General features: G+C 38.2%; 5 protein-coding genes, 1 long non-coding RNA gene and 1 pseudogene across 11 annotated transcripts; 2 read left to right on the top strand and 5 right to left on the bottom strand.

The window, feature by feature from the left end:
* The first annotated feature begins 1,043 nt into the window (after nucleotides 1-1,043).
* On the top strand, nucleotides 1,044-2,848 carry LOC133734306 (heterogeneous nuclear ribonucleoprotein 1-like; annotated as a pseudogene).
* A 1,673-nt stretch (nucleotides 2,849-4,521) lies between these two features.
* Nucleotides 4,522-4,986, bottom strand: LOC133730511 (putative F-box protein At3g16210). Its single transcript, XM_062158089.1, has one exon. The coding sequence runs from the start codon at nucleotides 4,984-4,986 to the stop codon at nucleotides 4,522-4,524; it is 465 nt and encodes a 154-aa protein (XP_062014073.1).
* Nucleotides 4,987-6,678: 1,692 nt separating this feature from the next.
* LOC133728467 (uncharacterized) lies at nucleotides 6,679-8,424 on the bottom strand. 2 transcript variants are annotated; one of them, XR_009855862.1, is made up of 3 exons: nucleotides 7,855-8,424; nucleotides 7,623-7,754; nucleotides 6,679-7,162 (listed from the first exon to the last, which is right to left on the bottom strand). It is a non-coding gene; the product is annotated as an uncharacterized LOC133728467 (long non-coding RNA). The 2 variants fall into 2 exon arrangements; XR_009855861.1 differs by having other exon boundaries at nucleotides 7,623-7,760; nucleotides 7,855-8,422.
* Nucleotides 8,425-8,463: 39 nt separating this feature from the next.
* LOC133730512 (F-box protein At3g07870-like) lies at nucleotides 8,464-9,498 on the bottom strand. The gene has a single exon (XM_062158090.1). It carries the CDS (start codon nucleotides 9,496-9,498, stop codon nucleotides 8,464-8,466), a length of 1,035 nt encoding a protein of 344 aa, XP_062014074.1.
* Nucleotides 9,499-12,894: 3,396 nt separating this feature from the next.
* On the bottom strand, nucleotides 12,895-17,830 carry LOC133734203 (probable serine/threonine-protein kinase PBL28). 5 transcript variants are annotated; one of them, XM_062161844.1, is made up of 10 exons: nucleotides 17,675-17,830; nucleotides 16,648-16,816; nucleotides 16,118-16,250; nucleotides 15,296-15,654; nucleotides 14,922-15,157; nucleotides 14,677-14,803; nucleotides 14,529-14,600; nucleotides 14,274-14,451; nucleotides 13,507-13,639; nucleotides 12,895-13,275 (listed from the first exon to the last, which is right to left on the bottom strand). In XM_062161844.1, exons 2-10 carry the CDS (start codon nucleotides 16,730-16,732, stop codon nucleotides 13,033-13,035), a joined length of 1,566 nt encoding a protein of 521 aa, XP_062017828.1. In that variant the 5' UTR covers nucleotides 16,733-16,816; nucleotides 17,675-17,830; the 3' UTR covers nucleotides 12,895-13,032. The 5 variants fall into 5 exon arrangements, 4 of the variants coding, with proteins under 4 accessions (XP_062017828.1, XP_062017829.1, XP_062017830.1 ...); XM_062161845.1 differs by lacking the exon at nucleotides 17,675-17,830 and adding an exon at nucleotides 16,941-17,601; XM_062161846.1 differs by lacking the exon at nucleotides 17,675-17,830 and adding an exon at nucleotides 17,445-17,598.
* A 1,795-nt stretch (nucleotides 17,831-19,625) lies between these two features.
* LOC133731942 (uncharacterized) lies at nucleotides 19,626-21,526 on the top strand. Its single transcript, XM_062159391.1, has 3 exons — nucleotides 19,626-19,742; nucleotides 19,875-19,994; nucleotides 21,203-21,526. Exons 1-3 carry the CDS (start codon nucleotides 19,722-19,724, stop codon nucleotides 21,317-21,319), a joined length of 258 nt encoding a protein of 85 aa, XP_062015375.1. The 5' UTR covers nucleotides 19,626-19,721; the 3' UTR covers nucleotides 21,320-21,526.
* Nucleotides 21,527-21,589: 63 nt separating this feature from the next.
* LOC133731941 (uncharacterized) lies at nucleotides 21,590-22,576 on the bottom strand. Its single transcript, XM_062159390.1, has one exon. It carries the CDS (start codon nucleotides 22,508-22,510, stop codon nucleotides 22,100-22,102), a length of 411 nt encoding a protein of 136 aa, XP_062015374.1. The 5' UTR covers nucleotides 22,511-22,576; the 3' UTR covers nucleotides 21,590-22,099.
* Nucleotides 22,577-23,577: the final 1,001 nt, after the last annotated feature.

A 23,577-nucleotide genomic window follows, 5' to 3' on the forward strand; every position in this document is an offset into this window, starting at 1 on the left:
AATTTAGCGGCAGATTTCCCTCCACTTTGGAGTCTTGGTTGGCTCTTGAAACACTGAAATTTGGGCTACTAGGACAACAAGGTTTGCTATTTTCGTTGTGTGATTGAAAAACTAAGCATCAAAAATTTAAGGAAGCTTGCTTGAATGTCTTCTCCTAGATAGGCCTAGTGCAAGCTGTTGTAATTGTACAACAGATTTAAGATTTTCTGTTGTGTGAAGATGGAACTGGGCGGCAACATTTTGAGCCAAAATGCTGAAGGCCCCATGTTTCCCTCCATGATTTCACATTTTGATTTTTAGTGCTGCACTCAGACGACAATTTGGTGAGGTTTCTGTTGTGTGAATAACTTTGAGAATTTTTGCTAGGTTTAAATAAAAGAAAACAAAGCCTTCCACTCAGTCCTCTCTCGACACTATCTCTCGACATGAATGAAATCTCAGTCCTCTCTCACACTCCTCCGCCTTTCTTCCCCGATATACCGACCCAAATCCCCATATCTCCTCCTCCTTGCTCTCAAATCCTCGAATCTCCTCCTCCTCGCCTTCAAACTATGGTCAATTCAAAGGGTAGCCATCCCACTGCATAATTCTAAGGGCTTGAGGAAGACACTCGAGACCTCGAGGAAGGTGAACTTTGTTGACCCATGGAGTACTGCGCATGGAGTACCGCCCAAAGTGTAACTTAAGTAATCTCAGATTATGCATCTGTTTGAAGGCTGAAGGTTTTATGTCAAGATCTGAAATGCGGTCCATGCTCATGACTAAGCATTCATGAGCGGTCCTCCTCCTCGAATCTCCTCCTTGCATTGTTATTTAGGGCTTAGTTTACTAATGAGGATGAAATTTCATTTCTTTTATGCCACCGAACTAGATACTTGTGTGGATTAAGATTTGGTTGAAATTTGTACATTGTGAAATAGACTAATTCCATGAGCAATTGTGATAATGTTTTGATTTGATCTTAGTTTGATGCGTGTTTGCATTCTTGACCCTATGTCGGGACCTTATAAGCGTCTCTTACGACTTTTGGTTCTCTTACTTTTAGGAGCGGTCAACTGGCCGATCTCGTGGATTTGGATATGTAACGTTTGCATCAGCTGAGGATGCCAAGGTGAGTTGGATTTTCAGTTCTGGTTAGATCCACATTCAGTATATCAAAATGTCTAATTGCTGACATCTTTTTGGCTACAGAGCGTGTCATCAAGTGAGCACTTTCTTGGTAATAGAATGCTGGAAGTTAAAGTGGCCGGCTACCCCAAAGGTTCTCAAAATCTGTGTATTAGTATATTTGAAATGCTACTCTCATAATCTTTTTATCTTGGTTACATGTAATTGTCATGTATGTTTCATTTTATTTTCAGTAGCATAAAATTCTTTGTGCTTATATTTTTTGTTTGCAGGAAGAGATGAGAGCACCTGCAAGAAAAGTTACCAGGATATTTGTTGCAAGGATCCCACAATCTGTGACAGAAGCAAACTTTCGAGGGTATTAATGTCATTCATTGATTTGTTCTTATTTAATCATTTTCTTCTGCCATGGTCTGGAATCAAACTGATGTTTCTTTGAATCTCTTTTGCAGTCATTTTGGGAAATATGGAGAGATAACAGATTTATACATGCCGAAGGTTCTCTATCTATCTATGTATGCTTTCTTTTGGTACTTTTCAAGACACGTGCACTCAAGTCATTCTAAGTATGTGTATCCATAGTCCATACCTGTACACATGCACGTACCACCAAGATTCATCTGTACTCTACAACTCATTTATGTTTTCAAGTATTGTTGGTTTGGACTTGATGTCCTATGACTTCTGTTTATCTGTTACTTCAGGATCAAGGCTCAAAAATGCATCGAGGAATTGGGTTTATTACCTTTGAAAATGCAGGTAAGATCATTTCACTTTTCTGTTTGACTTGCAGTTGAAATTGTGCATAATAGAGGCTAATTGCATTTTCAATTTACCATAAAGCTCTCGTCCCCTTAGAGCTTGTGTTGCTTATGTAGCTTAACCTTTATAGCTTGTTCACATAGTAAATAACCTGTTTTATATCGATATAGCAATCTTTATCGATCTTCAATTTTGTGAATATACCGAGTTGGCTTAATGAGGATACAGTGTCTGAGAGCTGATTGTGTCATATTTTGTTTGTGGTTCATTGTGCATATATTTTGTGATGAAAAAATTACTGAAGTGATAATTGTTCTCTAAATTGCAGACTCCGTGGAAAATTTAATGGCTGATACCCATGAATTGGGGGGGTTCCAATGTAGTTGTTGATCGAGCAACACCCAAGGCAAGTTACAGCATAACTGACCTTTACTTTTAGTATTATTAATCTTATAGGTCAGTTTCCATTTTATATTCATAGTTTTGGTTCATAGTTTTCGTTGATAATAGTAAGTTGTTGGTCACATTGTTAATTCAAGAAGCAAGATTTATAAAGTTTTGTTTTCAAGAAGATGACTTTAAACCAGTGGGCAGAATGTCAGCACCACAGGGTGGATATGGTGCATGCAATGCATATATCTCTGCAGCCACTAGATATGCAGCCCTTGGGGCTCCGACTTTGTATGATAATCAATTGCCTTAACATCTTAAGATTAGATGTTTCAAAACATAAATTTTCTCTTTGGTCCAACAATGCAATAGTATGCATCTGATCTGTGATTATTACATTAAATAGGACATATTTTAGGATATCCCAGAAAACCTGTTATCATGGAAGGCAATTGATTTGGCCCTACTCATAAATGGTCACTAATGCTATGTACTTTACCTTTACGATTTTATTTCTCATCATCTTCTTAATCTTGGTGAACACTGCTAGTCCTTGTGCATGATCATCCTGTAACCTTCTGTATTGGATTCTAAGCTGTATGTCCCTCAATAAATGTAGGTCATCCAAAGAGGCACTTGCTTACTAGTGGTTGGAGTACATTTGTGACTGCCATGCATGTATCTTTGTCAGGTACCCTCTCTTGGGGATAATAAGGTGTTGCCATAAAGCTTATAATTATACAGCTATGTATTTTTTTTTCTATTTAGAATTGCAGATCTCACAAAACTATCCTAAGCTAGGATTGCAGATCATTGTTAAGGTTGGCTCTGACTCTGGCTCTGTTCTATCCTAAGCTAAATGTCGTTTTTGTTGCCCTTAAGAGAAAGAACATGTCCATTTTGTATCTAGAGTCATGTACTCATGTGGCAATGGTGGAAATCAATGTATTTATATTGTGATTTCTGGACTTTGCTGGTTTTGGTTTCACTTGCATTTTCTGTTCTTTGCTGTTAATTTCCTGCATTTTCGTTTTCTTGTTTCACTGCTCTTTCTTCACATTCCCATGCAGCTTTGTATTATCTTTCTTCTGCAACCATTAAATCATGTTGTGCCTGATGCAGACATTGTCAAATTTCATCAAATCACTAAACAAGTTTGCATTTTGCAGGCCAATTGGGGGAGTGAGACATTCCAAGTTTTGTTGAAGCCAAAGGCAGTTGAAGGCTAAGAGCTATATATCGAGAATAGGAATGTTTTTTTATTCTTGTGTAGCTAACTAGGAATTCTCTTGTTTAGTGCATCATCTAGTTACTTGAATGTATGAATGCTTGAATAATGGTACTTGAATGAAATGGGTTAGAGTATTATTTATCTGGTAATATATCGAGCATTATTTCTGGACAAACATTTATATTGATATTCTTCTTGTTGTCCAAGGTTAAGTCATACAACACAATACAAAACCATGTGTTGTATGATGATAAAAGAGTTCAAAATTGAGGCTTCTCCTACAACAGTCACTGGTTGGTACCCAATTTGATTACAATATTCACACAATGGATAACCAAATATAGTTGTTGTGTGAACTAACAACCAACAACAAAAGAAAACAAAATTCTGTTGTGTGAGATTTGTAACACACAACAGAAATAAAATGATCACTGTTGTCTGAGTAATCAACAGACAAGGGAGATAATTTTACTTCAGTTGTGTGTTACTCACCTCAGACAGCAAATATTAAGTTATATCTGTTGTCTGTTATTAGTCTCAGACAACAAAGAATGAGTTATATCCGTTGTGTGTTATGAATCTCAGACAACAAAGAATGAGTTATATCTGTTGTGTGTTATGAATCTCAGACAACGGCAAATTTCCTTTTATGTTGTCTGACTGTGCCGCGGCATCCCCGCGCATGCCATGCCAGACACATGCCTGCGCAGAATTCACACAACGGAAACTAGTATTCTGTTGAGCAAAGTACTATCACACAACACTCACTTAGACCACGGTGAGCTTGGTCATCACACAACACAAATTCACTGTCGTCTGATGACCTTTTTGTAGTAGTGTAACCTAGGGGTGCCTTGCCCACGTGATCACCATGGGCCATTCAAATTGGATTTTGTCCACCAATATAATAAAGCCAAATTCAATAATTTGATCCTTTTCCAAATGTTGGTGTTCGACGAGAAGATGTGGTGGTTGGTGTTCGATGAGAAGAGGTTGCCTATGAGAACTTTTTAGTCGTCAGTGGCTGACAAGTAGCCAAAACCATAACAGCGTAGAAATGGAAATCGTAAGGGAGAAGCGGGTAGTTCCTTGAAGAACTGAGTTGATGGGTTCCAGATATAAATCTCCATACCCATCCGGTTTCGATCACAAAGAGCTGCACATACTAAACCATTGCAGTAGGAGAATGAGTAGAGTTCATCGTCCGGCTGCTTGAATGGGCATCTGAGCTTTCTGCAGTCAGTAGAATTTTCTCCGGTGGACCACGGCGTCTCCAAGGCACGGGATTCTTTGCAGTAGAGGCAGAAGAGGACTCTGCGACTCTTGGTTTCCTGGAATTGGGATTTGGCGAAGTTTGGGTCGGACAGTATGATGAAACGCCAGCATTTCGAAACGGAGGTGAAGCGAATTAGGGATTTGATTGGTAACCTCTGCAGGATTTGAACTATCACATCTTCGGGTAGGTAATCCGCCATTTGAAAACTGGCTTCGTCGCTCTAGGCTAGGGTTTCCGGGTTTTTATAGGATATTTCAAATTCATGGACCGAAGTGAAACGCAGTCGTATTACCCTTTTTTTATATAATAAATTAGTAATATTGTTAACTGGGATTGAGGTGGGTACAGGGACCTAATCCCCAATGGGGACGGGGACGGGGACGGGGAATCCCCAGTTTCTTATTACGGGGATTGAGGGGGTGGGTAAGGGGATGGGGAATGAAGTCGGGTATGGGGATGGTAATTTAATCCCCTTACCCTACCTACCCTCCCCATTGCCATCCCTAGTTGTTGGCTTTGTTGATGATGTTCAACGGTTTTGGTGATCGCGGCACCGCAGTTAAGGTTTGGCTGATGCCCGGGTTTGGACTCTCTACCACTGATCTTGGGCTTCCTCTTTTTGTTTTATTTTAGGCTCCTAAGCCTATAAAAAAATCCTGAGATCCCTCTACGTAGAATGATTTTTTGAGATCACGAATAAATTGGGACTACAACTTGAATTTTTCGTTTTCTAGTTCTGGTGGTGTTAGGTTACTAATTTGACTTGGAGCTTTATTCTATGAGGATGTTTATTCAGGATCTCGTAGGTAGTGTTCGGTTCTGACGTAGCCTTTAAGGGTTGATCATGGTATGGTGATGTCATGTTATGATTTCATAGGCATTGTTTGACTCTGACATAGCCCTTAAGGGTTAATCATTGTATAATATTACTTACATATCTAATGGATTGACATAGGGGTCGTCAATGGGCAGGGCAGGGCCGGCCCTGCCCAAAATTAATGGGCTCGGGCCGGGCCGGGCAGGGCCAAAACATATTTTTTTTATTTTTCGGGCCGGGCAGGGCCGGGCTTCTCTTAAAAATCAAGGCCCAGGGCCGCCCATGGGCCCAGGGCCTTACGGGCTTTTTAGGGCCGGGCCGGGCCGGGCCGAGCCCATTATATTTATATGTCATAATATTTTGTTAAAAAAAATACAAAAAGCTATGAAAAAATTATGATATGTTAATGATTGACCAAAATAAAATACAAAATTAAAAAAACATATGACCTAATGATTAGTTCAATATAACTACATAAAAAGATATTAATACAAGAATTGAATGGGCTTTCGGGTGGGCTTGTAAGGCCGGGCCGGGCGGGCTTTAATGGGCATATAACGGGCCGGGCCGCGGGCCGGGCCTGGGCTTTGAACCCTCCGCCCTAGCCCTGCCTCGTGCCCAATGGGCAGGGCCGAGATGGGCTTTGCTGCGGGCCGGGCCGGGCTTTTGCCCACTGGGCCGGGCGGGCGCCCATGGGCTTTTAGGCCCGTGGGCCAAATGATGACCCCTAGATTGACACTCAATTTCCTTTAAAAACAAAAAATACAATTTTTTTAATCACATTAAGTCATTAACAACTCATAATTACAAATAGTTTTTCACGACCTTCCTGTTGATGTGCCTTCCTGCTGACCATATATCATTTTAGGCTTCTCTTCATAAAAAAAAACTCCTTATATTTGCTGCTTAATTATGGGAGTGGACTGAGAAATATGACATGATTATATTTGTGCGTTGTGAATCTTGTGTAGAGTCTGCAAATTTCAGTGTAAAATTTTGAGCATAATTGCTCTTGATAAACTTCTGATAGTCTGAAACGGAAAACAAATTCCAAAAGTGCAATAATAACTGAGTTCTACATAGTTGGGCATTCATATGAAGTTGATCCATATATCCAAGTCTGTTCCCATTTGGTATTCAAACATATCCCATAACAAATTCAAATATAAAATGTAGAGTACTTAGATGCGCAAAAAAAACATCATACACCGACAACAACAGAACTTAAGGGACATTTCCTATCAAATCGCAATTTCCATGATGGCAGGCTGCTTTTGGAGATCAGATATTGCCTTGCTTGGTTGTTTTGGTCCAATTGGTTTCTCTGGTGTCTCGTTACACTTTCTTGCCAATGTTGGATCTCCTTCACCAACCGGGGACTGGGTCTAAGGAGTTGGGAGACACTGTGTTCCGTGATGATTAAGTTGGCTGTGAGGCAGATGCAGGGGCTTTGGGATGATGACAGAACAATTTGGGAGGTTGCTTGAGCAGTTTGTGATGTTTGAGCTGCAGAAGATGACTCTCAAATCTTTCTTGATCTCTTCGGTGCTCTGCTGACCTGGAAAACAACAATTATTGCAACATTCCATTACAACACCGTCACACAAATGAAAAGTTAAAGAGCTGCTTGATAATAATTTCAAAAAGACTAAATCTGCCGAGAAAATTTCATAGACATATACCAGAAAGCAAATACACACAATTACCAGTCTTCATTAAACAAGAGCATATGTCTGCTTGGATAAAATATGTCATTTACATGAATGAGAAAACTAAATCAAAAAGAAAAAAGAAAGACAACGTATAGGCAGCAAATCATGTCCAAAAACGCTTAGTACGTACACAATTACTTTCTAAAAAAAAATAATAATAATAAATAAATAAAGAGGCAAATCAAAGAAGGATTACATCATAACCATCATAGCCTATAGGACTGGACCAATATGAACCAAGAACTAGAGAGTAAACTATTTATTTACAATTACAGTAATTCTAAGTGGAATGACCTGCTCCTTTACCGTTAACGTTGCTTGTTTTGTTTGCAGTTGGGCATCAACAGAGCTGCTGCCATGGTCTTGAACACACACATTGACAGGATTTGACCATTGGTTATCCACATTGACATTCATTCTGCCTTGTTCTCCATTATTCTGCCCCTAGTCGAACAAACACACAAAGGTAACCAATTTTATCATCGATCCAACACACTAATGGATTATCAGAAGTCATCATGATGTGATTGAAGCTCACCCCAGCTTCTGAAGCATTCCTAGCCTTCTTGGCTTGTTCAATAGGGCAGGTCCTGTAATGATCTGAGCCACAAACAGAGCAAGTTACCCATCACATAATGACTTCTCGACACCTTTCTACATGTATTACATATCCAATTCGGAAATACATAGTAAAAAATGGAAGGAAATCAATAACCAAATGCCATCTTTTTGCATGTATTACATATTGACTGGTTATGCAAAATCTGGACTATAAAACAGAAAAATGATGAAACACCGTGTGCAATCTCCATTATATTGCATCGTACGTACGTGGCAACTGAATGTGGCAGCCTGGTAGGGAAGGCCACTGTCACAAACTATAAGCAAGTCATTATGGTATGTCCTTTCTCTGTTTTATATAACACATATTTATGCATGAAGATATCAACGTTTAAAGATGCCTTTACAGTCACTGAAGTCGCAAACTAAACCTTGGAAAAACAAATGGTACGGTGAACATAATTATCATGAGAGTGACTCAGATTAGTTACTAATGTGAACTGAAACAATTTGAATGGAAGAAGAAAATAAGAGTTGAAAATGAGGAATAACTAACCAAGCCAAAGTAGACTCTCTTCATATCCAATCATTTCGCCATACCTCTTCTGAAGCATTCCATGAGTGTTTCAAACTTCTCTTCCTTATGATAACTCTTTATCAACTTGAACTCAGTATCCAAATGCCTACCCAGGCTACCCTCATTAGAAATCCCTATCTCCAGAATTGTACTAGTTTCCATAACCATGATCGGCCTTAAACAAAGTACAGGCATAGGCTGATCGGAAATCTTTAAGGTAAAGAGCTTAGTCCAGGACTCTCCCACGTTATATTCTTTCATGACCCACAAATCAATAAAGCCAATACGTTGATTCTTATAATCAAATGCACACAGGCAGCCTCTAAAATCCCCTAGCTCTCTGATATACTGACCCCGTTCGGGGTCAGGCAGCGGCATTGTTCGGAACTTGTCATGTGTTAAATCGAAAGCAAGTATCTCCTTATCAACCAAATGAAGTGCCTCATTTGAAAGAGTCCACTGATCGTCCCTTTGGAGACATAAAGGGGATTCGATCCTTTTCCAAATGTTGGTGTTAAATGAGAAGATGTGGTGGTCAGTGTTCAATGACCAGTTGCCTATGAGAACTTTGTAGTCGCCGGTGGCTGACAAGTAGCCAAAACCATAACAGCGTGGAAATGCAAATCGTAAGGGAGAAGGGGGTAGTTTTTTGAAGAACTGAGTTGATGGGTTCCAGATATAAATGTCCAAATGGGTCCAGTTTCGATCATCAAGAGCTGCACATACTAAACCATTGCAGGAGAAGAGTGAGTGGAGATTATAGCCCGGCTGCTTGAATGGGCAGCTGAGCTTTCTGTCAGTAGAACTGTCTCCGGTGGACCACGGCGTCTCCGAGTCCCGGGATTCGAATTCAGGTTCTTTGCAGTGTAGGCAGAGGAGGACTCTGCGACTCTGGGTTTCCTGGAATTGGGATTTGGCGATGTTTGGGTCGGACAATATGATGAGACGCCAGCGTTTCGAAACGGAGGTGAAGCGGATTAGGGACTTGATTGGCAACTTCTCCAGGATTTGAACTATCAGATCTTCGGGTAGGTTATCCGCCATCAGTTTTGGCTTCATCGCTCTACAAGGCTTGCAGTTACGGCAGAGCGAGGGAGGGTTTCCGGGTTTTTATAGGATGTCTCAAATCCATGGACCGAAGTGATACGTAGTCGTATTACCCTTTTTTTCTTCATTTCTTTTTTTAGAAATGATTTAAAACGATGAATGGTAATTGATCAAGAACATTATGTTCAACCACCTTTAAATGTAAATTAAATGACGGAAAGAATAAGTTGTCTTGTTTTCAACCATTCAATGTACATCCAAGTATTATTGAGCATAGTTTTTTGTGAAATTATAATGCAGAATGCATGTAATCATGACTCTAATAGTGGAAGGCCTCTATCTCGCTGCATTATTATTGTGGCTTCCTCTTCTCCCTTTAGCTAGCTTTCGAGGTTTTGGATTGGGGATGGGGTATTCTCTGTGACTCTCACATGGCGGGGACTGCTGTTGGTACGATGGTGAGGAGCAATTTGAAACTGACTCTCCTGGCCCTGATGGTGGGGTTATCGTTCAAGGCTTCATGACTGGCGACACATGGCTAGCGGTGGAGGATTTGCTGTTGTTGGGGCCATGTGAGAGATGATAGAGATGGTGTTGCTAGTGTGCTCTATTCTTGTAGGGAATATGCTGCTAGTTTTGCTCTTAGCGATTGCAAGTTGGACGTTGATATCGTCGACGTTGGTGTTGCCAGAGGTGCTCAAGATTATGCTGTCAGGTTGGTATAAGACGACAGTAAGTATATATGATGTTGTTGTTGGTTTTGTTGATGATGTTCAACGGCTTGGGGATCGCAGCACCGCAGCTAGGGTTTGACTGATGGGCTTGGACTCTTATCACTGATCTTGGGCTTGAGGGTTTGTACTAGGGGTTTTTCTCTTTCTGTTTTATTTCAATCTACTAAGCCTATAAAAAAAATCCTGGGATCCTTTGTGTAGAGTGACTTTTTTTAGATCACTTATAAGTTGGGACTATAACTTGAATTTTTCGGTTCCTAGTCCTGATAGTGTTAGGCTACTAATTTGGTTACTTGGAGCTTTATTCTATGGTGATGTTTTGTTAGGATTTCATAGGCAATGTTCAATTCTGACTTGGCACTTAAGGGTTAGTCACTGTATGGTGATGTTATGTTAGGATTTCAAAGGCATTGTTCTATTCTGACGTAGTCCTTAAGGGTTAGTCATTGTATAATATTACTTGCATATCTTTTCACTTACTAATGGATTGACACTTAAAAAATACAGTTTTTCTGTTATCACATTAACACCTCATAATTACAGCAACTGGTCTCTCACGACTTCTCATTTATGAAAGTGAGATTTATGTCACTATATCAAATGGTACCGGACTAGACAGTTCTCTTTTGTTTATTGTTCTTTTTGTCTTTTTCTTTTTGAACAAAAAGAAATATAATACATTAAATTAGCACGGTTACAGTCATTGAAATGATCGTCATGACTATCAACAATAGAAAAATTAACCAAATTTAGCTAATTTTGGCATTGAGGCTCACTATGAGAGAACAATACGACTACAAACTTGTAAAAACTGCCTAGGAAAACATGTTGCTTTACTCACCAATGGACTTAGTTGTGATGCTTAAGGTGTCTTGTCTATCTGAGACTCATGGAAGCATCGCGAGTAACTCCCATCAATTTGCAGGGAAGGAGTTCTAACAATAGAAAACCTAAATTAGCTTTAGTACCAAGACACCAAAGTCACTCATTTTCTCTCTATACGAATTAATGGCACATTTGTTTACTTATAATGAAAATTACACGTTGAACGAATTGATTCAAATGTTTGAATTCTCTTTTGTTTACTAATACGTACTTTGTTCAAGTAGGTGTGGGTCCATGAGGGTACGTATTCAAACATTAATAGTCAATGGGTGGGGAAATTATTAGAGTTGCTTTGATGTTTTTCTTAATTGCAGAAAAATGAAATGAATCAACCTACTCCACATTTTAAGATAAGGAAGTGAAGTTCAGGTTTCCCATTTTACAATTCACACTATATTTCATTTTTTAGGGTTTAGGGCAGTATTAGAGAGATGAGATGAGAGGGTTGAGATGAGAGAGACGAGAGAGATGACGACCTCAAACTTTAATCTTAGTTTTTTTTTTTTTTTTTGAAAGGCTTAGGGTTTTCTTCTACTAAGAGGAACCAGGTGCATTAGGTTCTATGTGTAACCTGATTTCAACCAATGAAAACTCGACAACAATTAAAAAATATTATTAATTTAAATAAAAATTGAATATTTATTTATTCGGCTGGTTTGTTTTTTTTTCCGATCAGTTCAGAGGCTGAACCCGGTTCCAAACTGGAAAAGTCCAGTCTGGTTCGGAAAAATAACTTTTTCTGCCGTATTTAATCTAATTCGGTCGCCAACCCGGTTTTGCACCTTCGGCTCAGTTTATGCCCAGCCCTATTTTTTAGTCTCTTAAATTTTGTTTTTTTGTAAGAATTTCAAAGGTGAAGTAATGAATGTGGATTATAAACTAAGGAGTGCAAATTTCATTTAGCTTAAGATATCAATGTCCGTAATAAACTAAGGCATTCACTGAATAAATGGTCCATGATTTTCATTAGAATGATGTCACCAAGCACACACGTATAGCAACAGTACGTATGAGCATGAAGTCTAGCTGTACCATTCAGTTTATTTCCCACTAGTATCCAACCGCCACCAAAATGCAATTCTAATGGAAAACTAACGAACCAACTAGTTCATTTATAGTTTATACAATGCATTTAAGACCTTCATGAATGCCTTTCCAGGCCATAAGAGGAGTTCTTGGCTTGAAAAAAGATATGGCGTCTCAAGTAATTAAGCTTGAACCACCATAGGTGGTCGAATTGGTAAAAACCTCTAGGTATGGAACCCCCACATTCGGGTTCGAATCCGCTGATGCTGATTTGAGTTAAATCCCAATCTATTCTTGGTGGCCGGGGAGAGGAAGCGTTTTGACATGATCCCCCAACACAGATTAGTCTTTGGGCCTAGAAAGCCTTTGAGGAACTGTGTGATCTCGATTAAAAAAAAAAAAAAAACGTAATTAAGCTTGACAAGTATAACCCACCAATTCTTAGCTTTAGTGAGAACTTTCCAGCCTAACTTGGGAAGAGCAGCACTGTTGCTCTTATTCCTAAACCACCATTTTCACCATTTTCTCTGGTAGTAAACAAAAGACCAAGTTATATGTGGAGTTCTGAGATCTCTCCCCCAGAAAATAGCTATGCATTGCTCTGCTTTGAGATTGAAAAGAACATTGTGAAAACAGTTATGAGTTTTCCCAGCAAGTCAAAAGCTTTCCCTGCATATTTACATATTTTAGAAATTGTGGTAAAACTTGTACATTAACCCCAAAAAGAGTCTTAAATAGCAGAGGCAGATAATCCCATCAATCTGTACCATTTTCATTGATTTATATACTTCAAGAATGCTTTTATATAATCTATTTCTCTTCTGTAACTAATTAAAAACCAATCAAATCTATAAAAGAATGAAAAGATGACTGTTACAGAGGGCACTCATTTGAAAAGTTCACTACCAAGAGTCACAGCACCTATCTCCTCGACTTCGATGTGAAAATGGCTAATTTCTCTCGCTTGAATCCGTTCGAGCACTTGAACAACAGTCTTCATGTGTGGTCTTTGTTCACTAGCATCTATACACATCAATGCTAACTCCATCATCTGTTTTGTTGCAGCTTGCATTGTATAGTCTCCTAATGTTTTATCAACAAATCTGTCCAAATCCTCACAATCCTTCGCCTTCAAAATGCATAAACAAACTTGTAAGAACCGAAAGGTTTGAAAATAATTAAATAAAAAAACACATGTAGCTGCACTTCACCTAGTTACTTTGTCTTCTTCTTCACATTAATATTACATATGCGAATTGTAAAAATGTAACAATCGTTGCATCCAGTAGTATGTGCATAAACTGAGACATATAAGTTGCTACTAATAATGGCAATTATGAAAAGACTGTTGTAATATTACCTGCAATAATAAATTATCCCCCAAATTTGACTGGTTTCTGCCATTTGCTTCACGTCCGCTGATCAATTCCAGTAAGAAGACCCCAAAACTGTACACATCACCTCTTTCTGAAAATTTCTTCGATGAATCTAACCTTTAGGAAAAAGGATTAGATTAGTCATCAGTAACAAATTCAGCCATTAAATATAAAGTCTGTAGATATCTCTTTTTAGATGGATATTCAACTCAAAACTCAAAGCAATTTTGGTTTCAAGAACTAAGATTGTCACTAGCTATTCAATGTAGGTTTAGAAACTTAAGCAATAATAGCATAATAAAATCAAATGCTGACAGCTTAAGATCAACTGAGTGCCAATTAAGTAACATTATTGAACTCCATATAAGCTCTGTTAGGGATGTGCAAATTTACAAAAAACAAAAAGTGGAACAAGGAGAAGCTCATTAGATGATCCGCACGAAATCACTTCCTGTAGTATCAGTATTAGAGTTATGAATAACTTAGATGGTGACTTTCAGGGAAGTGATCAAGATCAATGTTAGTGGAGGAGGACTAATCAAATCACTTGGCATGCGAAAATGACCTGCAAGAATTTTTGATGAGTAAGCTAGTGGAGGAGGACTCTTACTCTTGTTTTCCTTGCAGGCCATTTTTGCACATCAAGTGATCTGGACAGCTAGTATAAATAACATTGCAGATACAAAGAGATGCTATCTGCATTCTATCTTGCAGCACACAAAATTTAGTGGACTGAAGAGAGATTACATACTCTGGGTCAAGAAAGCAGTCTATGGCTGAAGATGATCCAGCATAGTGACCCTTATTTAGCAGTCTGGTTAATCCATAATCAGACACCTTGGGTGTAAAGTTATCATCCAAAAGAACATTGCTTGTCCTGAAATTCATGTGCAGGAGAGGAGGTACCAAACTATGAAGATGTGCAAGTCCTGGTGCAAAATGAAAGTATATTTTTATGCAGAAGAAAAATTAAGGCTTGCACTAGAAGTTGAACCAGCTGATGTACCTTTGGCTGCTCCCAAAGCAACCAATAACCTTTGCCATAAACCCAGCTTTCCAATAGGCAAACCTTCAGCATCTGCATAACTATATGGTCAGAGGGAATGATAGAGATAGAGGTGAGTGTGCATGAGTGAATGAGTGAGTGAGAGTACCATATAGATGATTCCCAACATTTCCATTTGGAAGATACTCATAGACAAGTAACTGTTGACTTGTATCTTGGCAATAACCAATGAGCCTGAGAATATGCACGTGGTTCACACGAGCTATGTGCTTCACCTATATTTGATCGAGAGAAAAGAAGATACTAAGAAGAACGCCCATCAAAAGAGGGTCTAGACACTGCCTCACAAAGAAAGTCAAGGTTGACTGAAGAAATGATTGCTGACTTGTTTACCTCTTGAAAAAAATACTGAGTTGGAGCATGTAAGCGTCTCTTGATAGCCACAATAGATCCATCTTGGAGCAATCCCTTGTAGACCAAACCAAATCTACCTTGGCCTATGATATTATTTTCATTGAAATTGCTAGTAGCTTGCTCCAGTTCCAATATTGACAGTTGCCTCAAGTTGTGTGTATCATATGGAGATAAAGCAACGGCATAGGGGGATGTGTCCCCTCTTGTCCATTCAACTGAAAGAAGTGAAAAGAAAGAAGAAACCTATTTACTTAACTACCCAGCAAGTCATATCACGGCCTTAACAGTGTGCAATTAATCATGTACAACTTAGAAATGAAGACAGAAGAAAAGTGTCCTCATAGCTAACTTACCATGGGGGGATGGTGTAGAAGATGATGTATCAGATGTTCGCCTAACGACTCTTTTGACACGCATCAAGTAGATGTAAACTAGTATCACTACAATAACCACAAGAAAAGCAGCAGCAACTCCACCAATGATGGCTGCAACTTTCTGTTTCGGTTTTTTATCACCAGCTTCTTGTACAGGTGTGAGTGTTGGAACACTGCCGTCCCCATCAACTATGTCTGCTATCCTTCTGTTTCTTTGTTTATGGAGCTCTTTTTGTACATCAATTGAAGATTGTGACATGAAAAGTCTTGGAGCAAATGGTGCTAAGTTGACTCTGTTAGACCGCAGGGGAATTGAAGAGATACCAGGAAATGTGCTGCTGAGTGATAAAAAGATGAACCGAGTCAAAAAAACAAAAATTACTATGAATATAACCTACTTGTATTACATTTCTACACCAAGTTAAATGGTACTTGTCTGAATATTATTCTTTGGTAATTATTTGAAGATGTCAGAAACTTCATATGTACCAAAACGAGAACTTCTGTACCCTCAGTTACAATGTAGCACACCACAACCTTACCTACCTAAAACTTGTTCAAGGTAACTAGTTAAACATGATACAAAAAATGGATTCTTGAAGTAAGAATCGGAATTACATAATTGATCATTACCACCAAAATATACAGGTGGGACTCAAGGAGCCTGTTCATAAAACTAGCATCTATCACAAACCAGGTGAAGTTGGTAACATGTGTTACATCCAATGATGTTGATATTTAATGCACATACAATAACTTGAGAGAGAGAGAGAGAGAGAGAGAGAGAGAGAGAGAGCTTACAAAGGAACACAAGGATCCTTCAGTTTATAATATTTGAGAAATGTCCATTGTTTCAGACACGGATATTTTCCAATCTGACCACTGGAGAGTTCAGGACTTCCAACTCTGCTCTTGAAGGTCAGGAAAGCTTCAGCTATAGGTTTCAGAAAAAGTAAAAAGAACAAAAAGTCAGTATTCTTCTATAGCAACTACAACCATAATCAAGGAAAGATAAATTACTACCCCAAACCATTCATGAACATTAACAAAAGCCTATAATTTTTTGCCAGCAAAATAAACTAGGAGGAATTGCTGCAATGGTCTTGAAAAGAAAATTACAATATAGCTGTTCAATATACTCATACACTTGGAACCTCTTTGAATCTGGGAAATTTCAAACTTGTGGCTCTACAAAGCCCAAATCCAAGACAATTTCAATCACCATGTACATATTCATAGCAACAACAATATGAAGAATGAGTTTGCTAATTATTGTGAACGCATTCTAATAAGTAGAGAGAGAGAGAGAGAGAGAGAGAGAGAGAGAGTACCATATATTTTGTAACTTGTTCTACTGGGTTGTAAAAGTTGAATGAGTATAAGCAGAGGCAACTGTTGCCACCAGAACAAGCGCATTGTCAATAAGCATCAACCCATTGAAGCTCCCCAGAACCAATATGGCATTAGACCCACTCCTCAAATACCCTTGATGATTTCAAACTACACAAGATAGGAACCAAACAAATTAAAAATCAAGTATATATATCAAACAATTCAGATTCTTCTTGAGACTTGAATTTCAGATAGGGCAAAAGAGAATGGGGATAAAAACAGAAGGAAGAACCCTATAGAACCGACACAACAGGCTGTCTTTGTTGAAATTGACTTGTCCATCATTGGCCTTGTTTAACGGCTAAAATCCCCACAATTCCACATTTGGAAGAAAAATCCAAGTCCAAATCCCAAGAGATTCCCTGGGAATCTCAAAAGGCTGAGCCTGAATTCCAGAATAATGAATGCCAGAACATCCACAGGAAATGAGTTTGAAACTGGTGAGGTCTCAAAACCCAGACACAGTAACTTTGTCAATCACTACTTGTATTGTGAATCCCAAGTCCCGCTACTTTAACCACTAGTTTTTCGCTTTTACCTTGAAAAAAGGTAACTTTTCTCATAGATATTTTACTTTTCTTGCTCAGAAAACAGCTTCGAATCTTGAAACGTATCTGGGTTTTTAATTATTTCTCAAGAAAAGTAGAACACCAGCACAACCACAGAGAAGACACATTCAGACCAAAAAACAAAAAACCACAGAGAAGACACAGAAAAAGTTTAGACAGACAGCTACCTACAGCTACAAGTTCTCATTACTCAGTCAAAGTTCTTAAATCCTAGAAATTGATTCAACACAGCTTCTAAGTTCATTAATGGTCCTGAGCTATACAATGTCAGAACTTGTTTATATATGCAAGTCTAGAGAGAGAGAGAGAGAGAGAGAGTAAAGCTGAGCATGCCCTGCAAGAATGGAGCTTTTGAATTATGAAGAAAGCAGCTTTCCTGTTGGGGCTTTCAGCTTACCGAAGAGACTTGTTTTGTTGCACAGGTTGTAGAGGACCCTTTTGCAGGTTGTTGGCATTGAAAACAAAGACTGGTTCCCGGAAGAAAGCAGCCAAAGACAAACACATAATTAATGGCGCATAAGATCTTCCTAGTAGGGTCCGGATGTTCCTATGACTCTCAAAAAAAAAAAAAAAAAACTATTAGTTGTTTTTGAAATGCCCTTTTGATTTCTGACCTCTTCACATCCGGGTGGCCTATTCAATTATGAGAATCGGATAATTATTATTAGTTTTTACTTCTGAATTGTGAATTATTGTCTCAGTGCCAGTGCCATAAATCCCGTCTCAAAATCTTAAACTTTCCAAAAGTAATTTTGACAGCAAATTAGGTTCAAGAAAAGAATGTGAAGAATTTTTTATAAATTTGTTTTACATGCAAGATGATCGAGTTTCTGACATACTCTAGTCCCATCTCAATTCATTTTCGCTCACTGCACGAACGAACCTCAATCTCAACCCCCAAAGGGCTGAAGATAAAGAATATGAAGATTAATTGAAAGAGTGTTCAGTGCATCGACAGACACTTATACCAACAGAAATAGACTGTTAGATTACATCAATTATATTTTTTTGTTAATAGAAAAAATTACTTATAAATATCAACGGCTAAGATCTGCTGAATTCGTTAGTTCACTTGCACCGCCGTTGCATTGAAGAATTTTCCAGATTAATAATGGTGACAAATATAGGTATTCTATGCTCCAACAACCTAATAATGGTTTTGCCAAATAAAACTACCTAATCATTGTTATGACTTTGCGCACCACAATGCAAAATATTAAAACAGAAACTTGAACATTATATATGGACAATGATTTAAACCTTCCACCAACAAACAAGCAATCATAAACAATGAATTCCTTGTCTTTTGTCTTTTTATTTTATTTTGGGTAATTCAGATTTAATCAATGAACTTCTTTTCAATCTTCTTCATGTATTTATTTCTCTGAATACCTCTCTTTCTTGTGACTTCTTCATCTTCTGTCAGGCTTGCCGCATTGTTATTTATTGTTGCAGCAAATAGGGGTTTACATGGGAAGTAATATTGAGGAGGGAGGCTATGGGACTAGAGAGTTGGACTTTTGGGTACCAAGTCATTGTCTAAAATGGTCCAAAAAGTCTTATTAGGGACATTCACATGACACTGGCTGTGACCTTTGGCAGGGATTCACATGCAAGCACCCTTCCTCCAGTTGGGATATTGAAAGATGAGGTATTTTGGTCTCAAGTGGGGACAATGTATGCTAGGAAACCCTTGTATTTTCTGGTCTTAAAAGCTAAATGTTTGTGTCAATTCTACCAAAATAGTACAAAACCTTATTCAAGATCAATGTTGTAGCACCAACTTCCAATCGTTATCTTGAGTAATTACACAATAAAGCATTCAAAAAAAGGTATAAAGTATCGATTAGCTATGGGTTAAAGCTGAAAAATTGCTTTTGGAGAAGTATTACAAGCTAAAGCCTGGGGTTTGTACTGTGCGTTAAAGCTAGCTTACCTTAGATCTCTCGACTAGAAGTTGATTCTGATTCTTCCGTTCTAGTTCATCTTCTTCAACAAGATGATGTTGAGCTTCACCACACTTTGTTGGATTCAGAGTTTCCATAATCTACATTACCATCTTTCTAGCCTCACAGTTTACTGGAAATTTAGTAACTTCATTGTTGTCCTCTTGAAGTTAGAAAATTATGTTTAGACTCGATGATTTGACGTTTGTTATGAGTAAACTCGTTAATGGCTCATGATTATATTGCTCGTACAATCATACTAGTTATAAGTTTATAACGATTTCTTGTAGTCATGACGTAATAATGAACTTATTATTTAATAAAAATAAAAAAAAGAGTTTCTCGTTTCGAAGAATATACTGTTATGCTGGGCCTTCCCATAGATTTGATCCAATAAATGAACAAAACCAAGCCCAAGTTGGGTCCTCTTTCTGGCTGCGAGGTTAAAGAATAGGGAGCCATTTGCAGAGAGCATTGGGTGGGAGAAATCTAACAGCCATGATAAGTGTTCTTGCTCAGGTAAAAATTCCAACCCAAAATTACTCATTCTTCAATTTGGTTCGTGCATTTTCACTATCAACTCAATTCAAAATCCCTAAAACCAAATTCTATGAACTAAATTTGATGATGATGATGATGATGATGATGCAGGAGCGTCTATTGGGCGCCGCACTCGGAAGCATACTCACCGGAATCGTTGTCTTTGAGCAGCGACGAAGCATCTACAACTCCATTTCTGGTACCCAACCTGAATCCGTTGCCCGATCTCAGGTGATTCCCAAACTTTTTATTCAATTTGATGCTTTACGCACCGTTTTGGTGGTGACTGAAACCCTAACTTTAGCATTATGCTCTATTGTTTCATTTTTGGTTTGTGTTAGAATCAGGGTTCATGTTGTTCGTAACCAATTTTTTTTTTTTTTTTTTTTATCAAGATTTGAACTTTTTACCCAATTGACCAGATTATTATGTATGATCAGAATTTTTTAAATCTCTATGACTGGCTCACTTTGTTAGAAAAAAGCTTTTGGTTTTCTAATTTAGTGTTGATTTAAGATGAAGGCCTCATGATAATGGTGATTTATTCCCACTGGTTTCAGTAAAAGGGAACTGAGTTAGTTGGTGGTTAATGTTCATTAGGTATGAAAATGCAAAAGAAAACGATTGGTATTCTTCATTTTGAGTAGTGATTTCGATCAGTTTTCTGTCTTTGATATGTCCGGAAACTTTGTATGAGGATTACTGAATCGATGCTGATATGAATAAGCTCAACCATGATCACCATACCATAGAGAACTACATTTTGTTGTAAAATTTATTGTTTCAGACTTTCAGCCTTCAGGGTAGGGTAGTTCTATTGAGCTTTAATCCCAACAGGACATATTAAGAGTAGAATAGCTAGGGCGTTTTGGCTGGAAGTTTGGAACACTTGTTCTGTTTCATGCACTGCTCTAATGCTTTCACATGGTTGCATTTGAACAATTTTCTATGTACACCACTTTATCAGAATTTAGGGTCTGGAATGGTTGCTGATATGGGTTTTCCAAGTGTGATTTGCCAAGAAGCTGGGCTGGTTATTAAAGAAATATGTTTGGTTAAACAGAAAAGAAAACTTAATCCAGATATATATGGTTGCTTGTTATTTGAAGTACAGTAGTAGATACATCTAACCTCCAGTCAAATCTTAAATACATGAGGAAACGACATTAATGCAATATCAAATTTGAACTTTCATATATCTCTGAACTAATATATCAGAAACTTTCTACTGAGGTTGTGCCTTCATGTTATGGACTTCTGTGAACTTTGCTTATTAGCTCTTTTACTAGATATTCTCACATTAAGCAAGTAGCAGTGAACTTTACTGAACTTACCAATCAAGCATGTGTAGCATACAATGAAGGTTAAATAAGTTACTGGGTACTTGGCTATACAGTGCTTATTAAATATTAATAGTTCCTGGTTTTAAAATTCTACAGATGAGAGAGCCCATATTTGGAAGGAAATCTCGCTCAGAGTTTGCGCACCTCTGGAACAAGGCTGTGGACCAGACATTTCGACCAGTGATTGAGTCCCTTAGTTCATCTGGATGGTAGATTTATTTGAGTAAATCTACATGTCTACAAAGTACGGAAGTCTGATTCTGTGACCTTTATAACTTGCCTACAATTGTATCATTTTACATATTTGAGAAATCAGAACGGCTTGCACCTTGGCCATGATGCAAAGACATAATCATATTGCCAGCAACCTTGTTTCTTGTTTAAAATTTTGCATGAATGAATATTCGCGTCTTGTTCTTACATGATAAAATATCTTCTAGACTTAAGACCAAAGATGAAAAACAGTACTGGGGACCAGAATCGTTTCAGCTCAAACTGGCAAACATATCCATCACCATTGGAGGTCACTCCATAACTGAAGATGTAATTGTCTGCTTACTGTTATGAATGCCTCAAATGGGACTTGATTGCAACTCAGCTTTATCCTCTTTGTTTACATTACTGTTGTTTTTCATTCACGAAAGAGTGCCATTGGTACTTTTCAAAAGAGCAAAACTGTCTGGGGCTTCTAGCTCAAGTAGTAAAACACTTGACATTCACCATAAGAGTTTGTTTTCTATCCTCTCCAGTCTTTCCCTGAATACATGTCGAACGCAGCCCATCTACTGTTCCACTTGCTACCATCTATTTAGCCTTATTGTTATTACTACACATACTAAAGATGAGCAAATTTGATTGTAAATCATAGGTAATACTCATAAATACCATGCAACTACGTAATGAATTATAGATGCACACTACATAATCTGGTTTTACTACAATAAAACAAAGATGAAAGGGCAACAGTAGATGGCTTGTCCAAGTTATGAAACCTCATACATCAGGTTTAACAGTATTAGCCCGAGTCATTTTTGTTCTGCGTGCGACAATCACATAGTAAACGCCCATCGCCAGAAACACCACAAATCCTAAACCGAACACAATGCCTGCAATGCCACCAGCTCCAACCCTTGTCTTGCCATTCTGTGAGCCAGAAAATCTGCTCTCATGACCTTCAGTTGCTTCGACATGGGCTGCAATAGGCAATGGCGAACATTTGGAAGCAACACAAGGGTCTTTAGCAACTGGGTTTTTTGAGTTTGGATGAAAAAAATCATACGCTGTTGGCGAAAATGCCATTGGGTTCTCTTTGGCTAGTCCATGGGGAGCTCTTTCCTGAGCACCAGCAATGGAGAGAAGGGTGAGAGAAGAGAACAAGAGAAAGAATGGAAAAATGGAAGCCATTCTCACTTTCTAACTTTTGAATGTCTTGGAAGCTTATGTTGTAGTAGTTTTCTTGTGAAACTTTTGGGAGCATTAGTATGGCTTTTATAAGGTTGAGGGAAGTGGCTGTTGCTTGGACTATCATTTTGGTGATGAAAAAGAGGGTGAGGAGGAAGGAACAGAATGATGGAAATCTGTAAATTCCACCAACATATCCTTAGAAAGTTCAATTTTTTAAGGATCATAATCTTCACTGAGAGGTTAATTTTCAAGCTAGCTACTGGAGGGCAATTCCACTTTCTCCTATTCAATGCCCCATTTATATGCAATTTATGGACCAATTAGTGCAGTCAAATGTTTTATCAGGGTATGGTTGTCATTTAGTTTTGTTGGCAGGGCTTATTATGTTCATTATACTTTTCTCTAAATCATGTTTCATCTGCTTGAGTGCCTTAATTAAACAAATACACGAGTGGGGACTAGGAATACGATCTATCATCTTCTTCATTCCTCTGTTTTTCATAACAGGATATCAACAAACCTATAATCATCATTTAAAGTTGCATTAATGCACTACAAGTACAATGCATTGAAAACATGCATTGATAGTGTTTCATGGACCGTGCTGCAATGCATAGTTGGAGCATTTCACATGCGCTGAAGAGGTTTATCTTGAGCCTAGGAAGCCTTTAGGTTCCCCTTGACAAAGTCAAAAAAGTGTTTCATAGACCGTTTTCATATAACAACAATTTCATTACACGTCGTTATATTTCTAAAATTTTGTTCAGCAAATAATGTGACAGTGTTTTATTTGTTCAAATATGAGTTAACTTAAAGATTTATCTATTTATAACCAAAAGTATATTCTGACATATCATTTAAGAAACAGTGATCGATAAACTACGTTAAGTTTGTATAAAGAGTGAGTAATGGGAGGTGCAAGCAGGTTTCTTAGCTTGGAGGAGCAGCAAGGGACACATTACCATACATAGCTCATGATGTATGTCATTATGGTAGGTAGCCTCAGGCTCAGCTTCTGTTTCTTTCACCGCCCTTGGACATTATTGCAGACTTACGTTAGGCGCATG

The sequence above is a fragment of the Rosa rugosa genome, chromosome 2 (genome assembly GCF_958449725.1).
Source record: "Rosa rugosa chromosome 2, drRosRugo1.1, whole genome shotgun sequence".
Lineage (NCBI taxonomy): Eukaryota > Viridiplantae > Streptophyta > Magnoliopsida > Rosales > Rosaceae > Rosa > Rosa rugosa.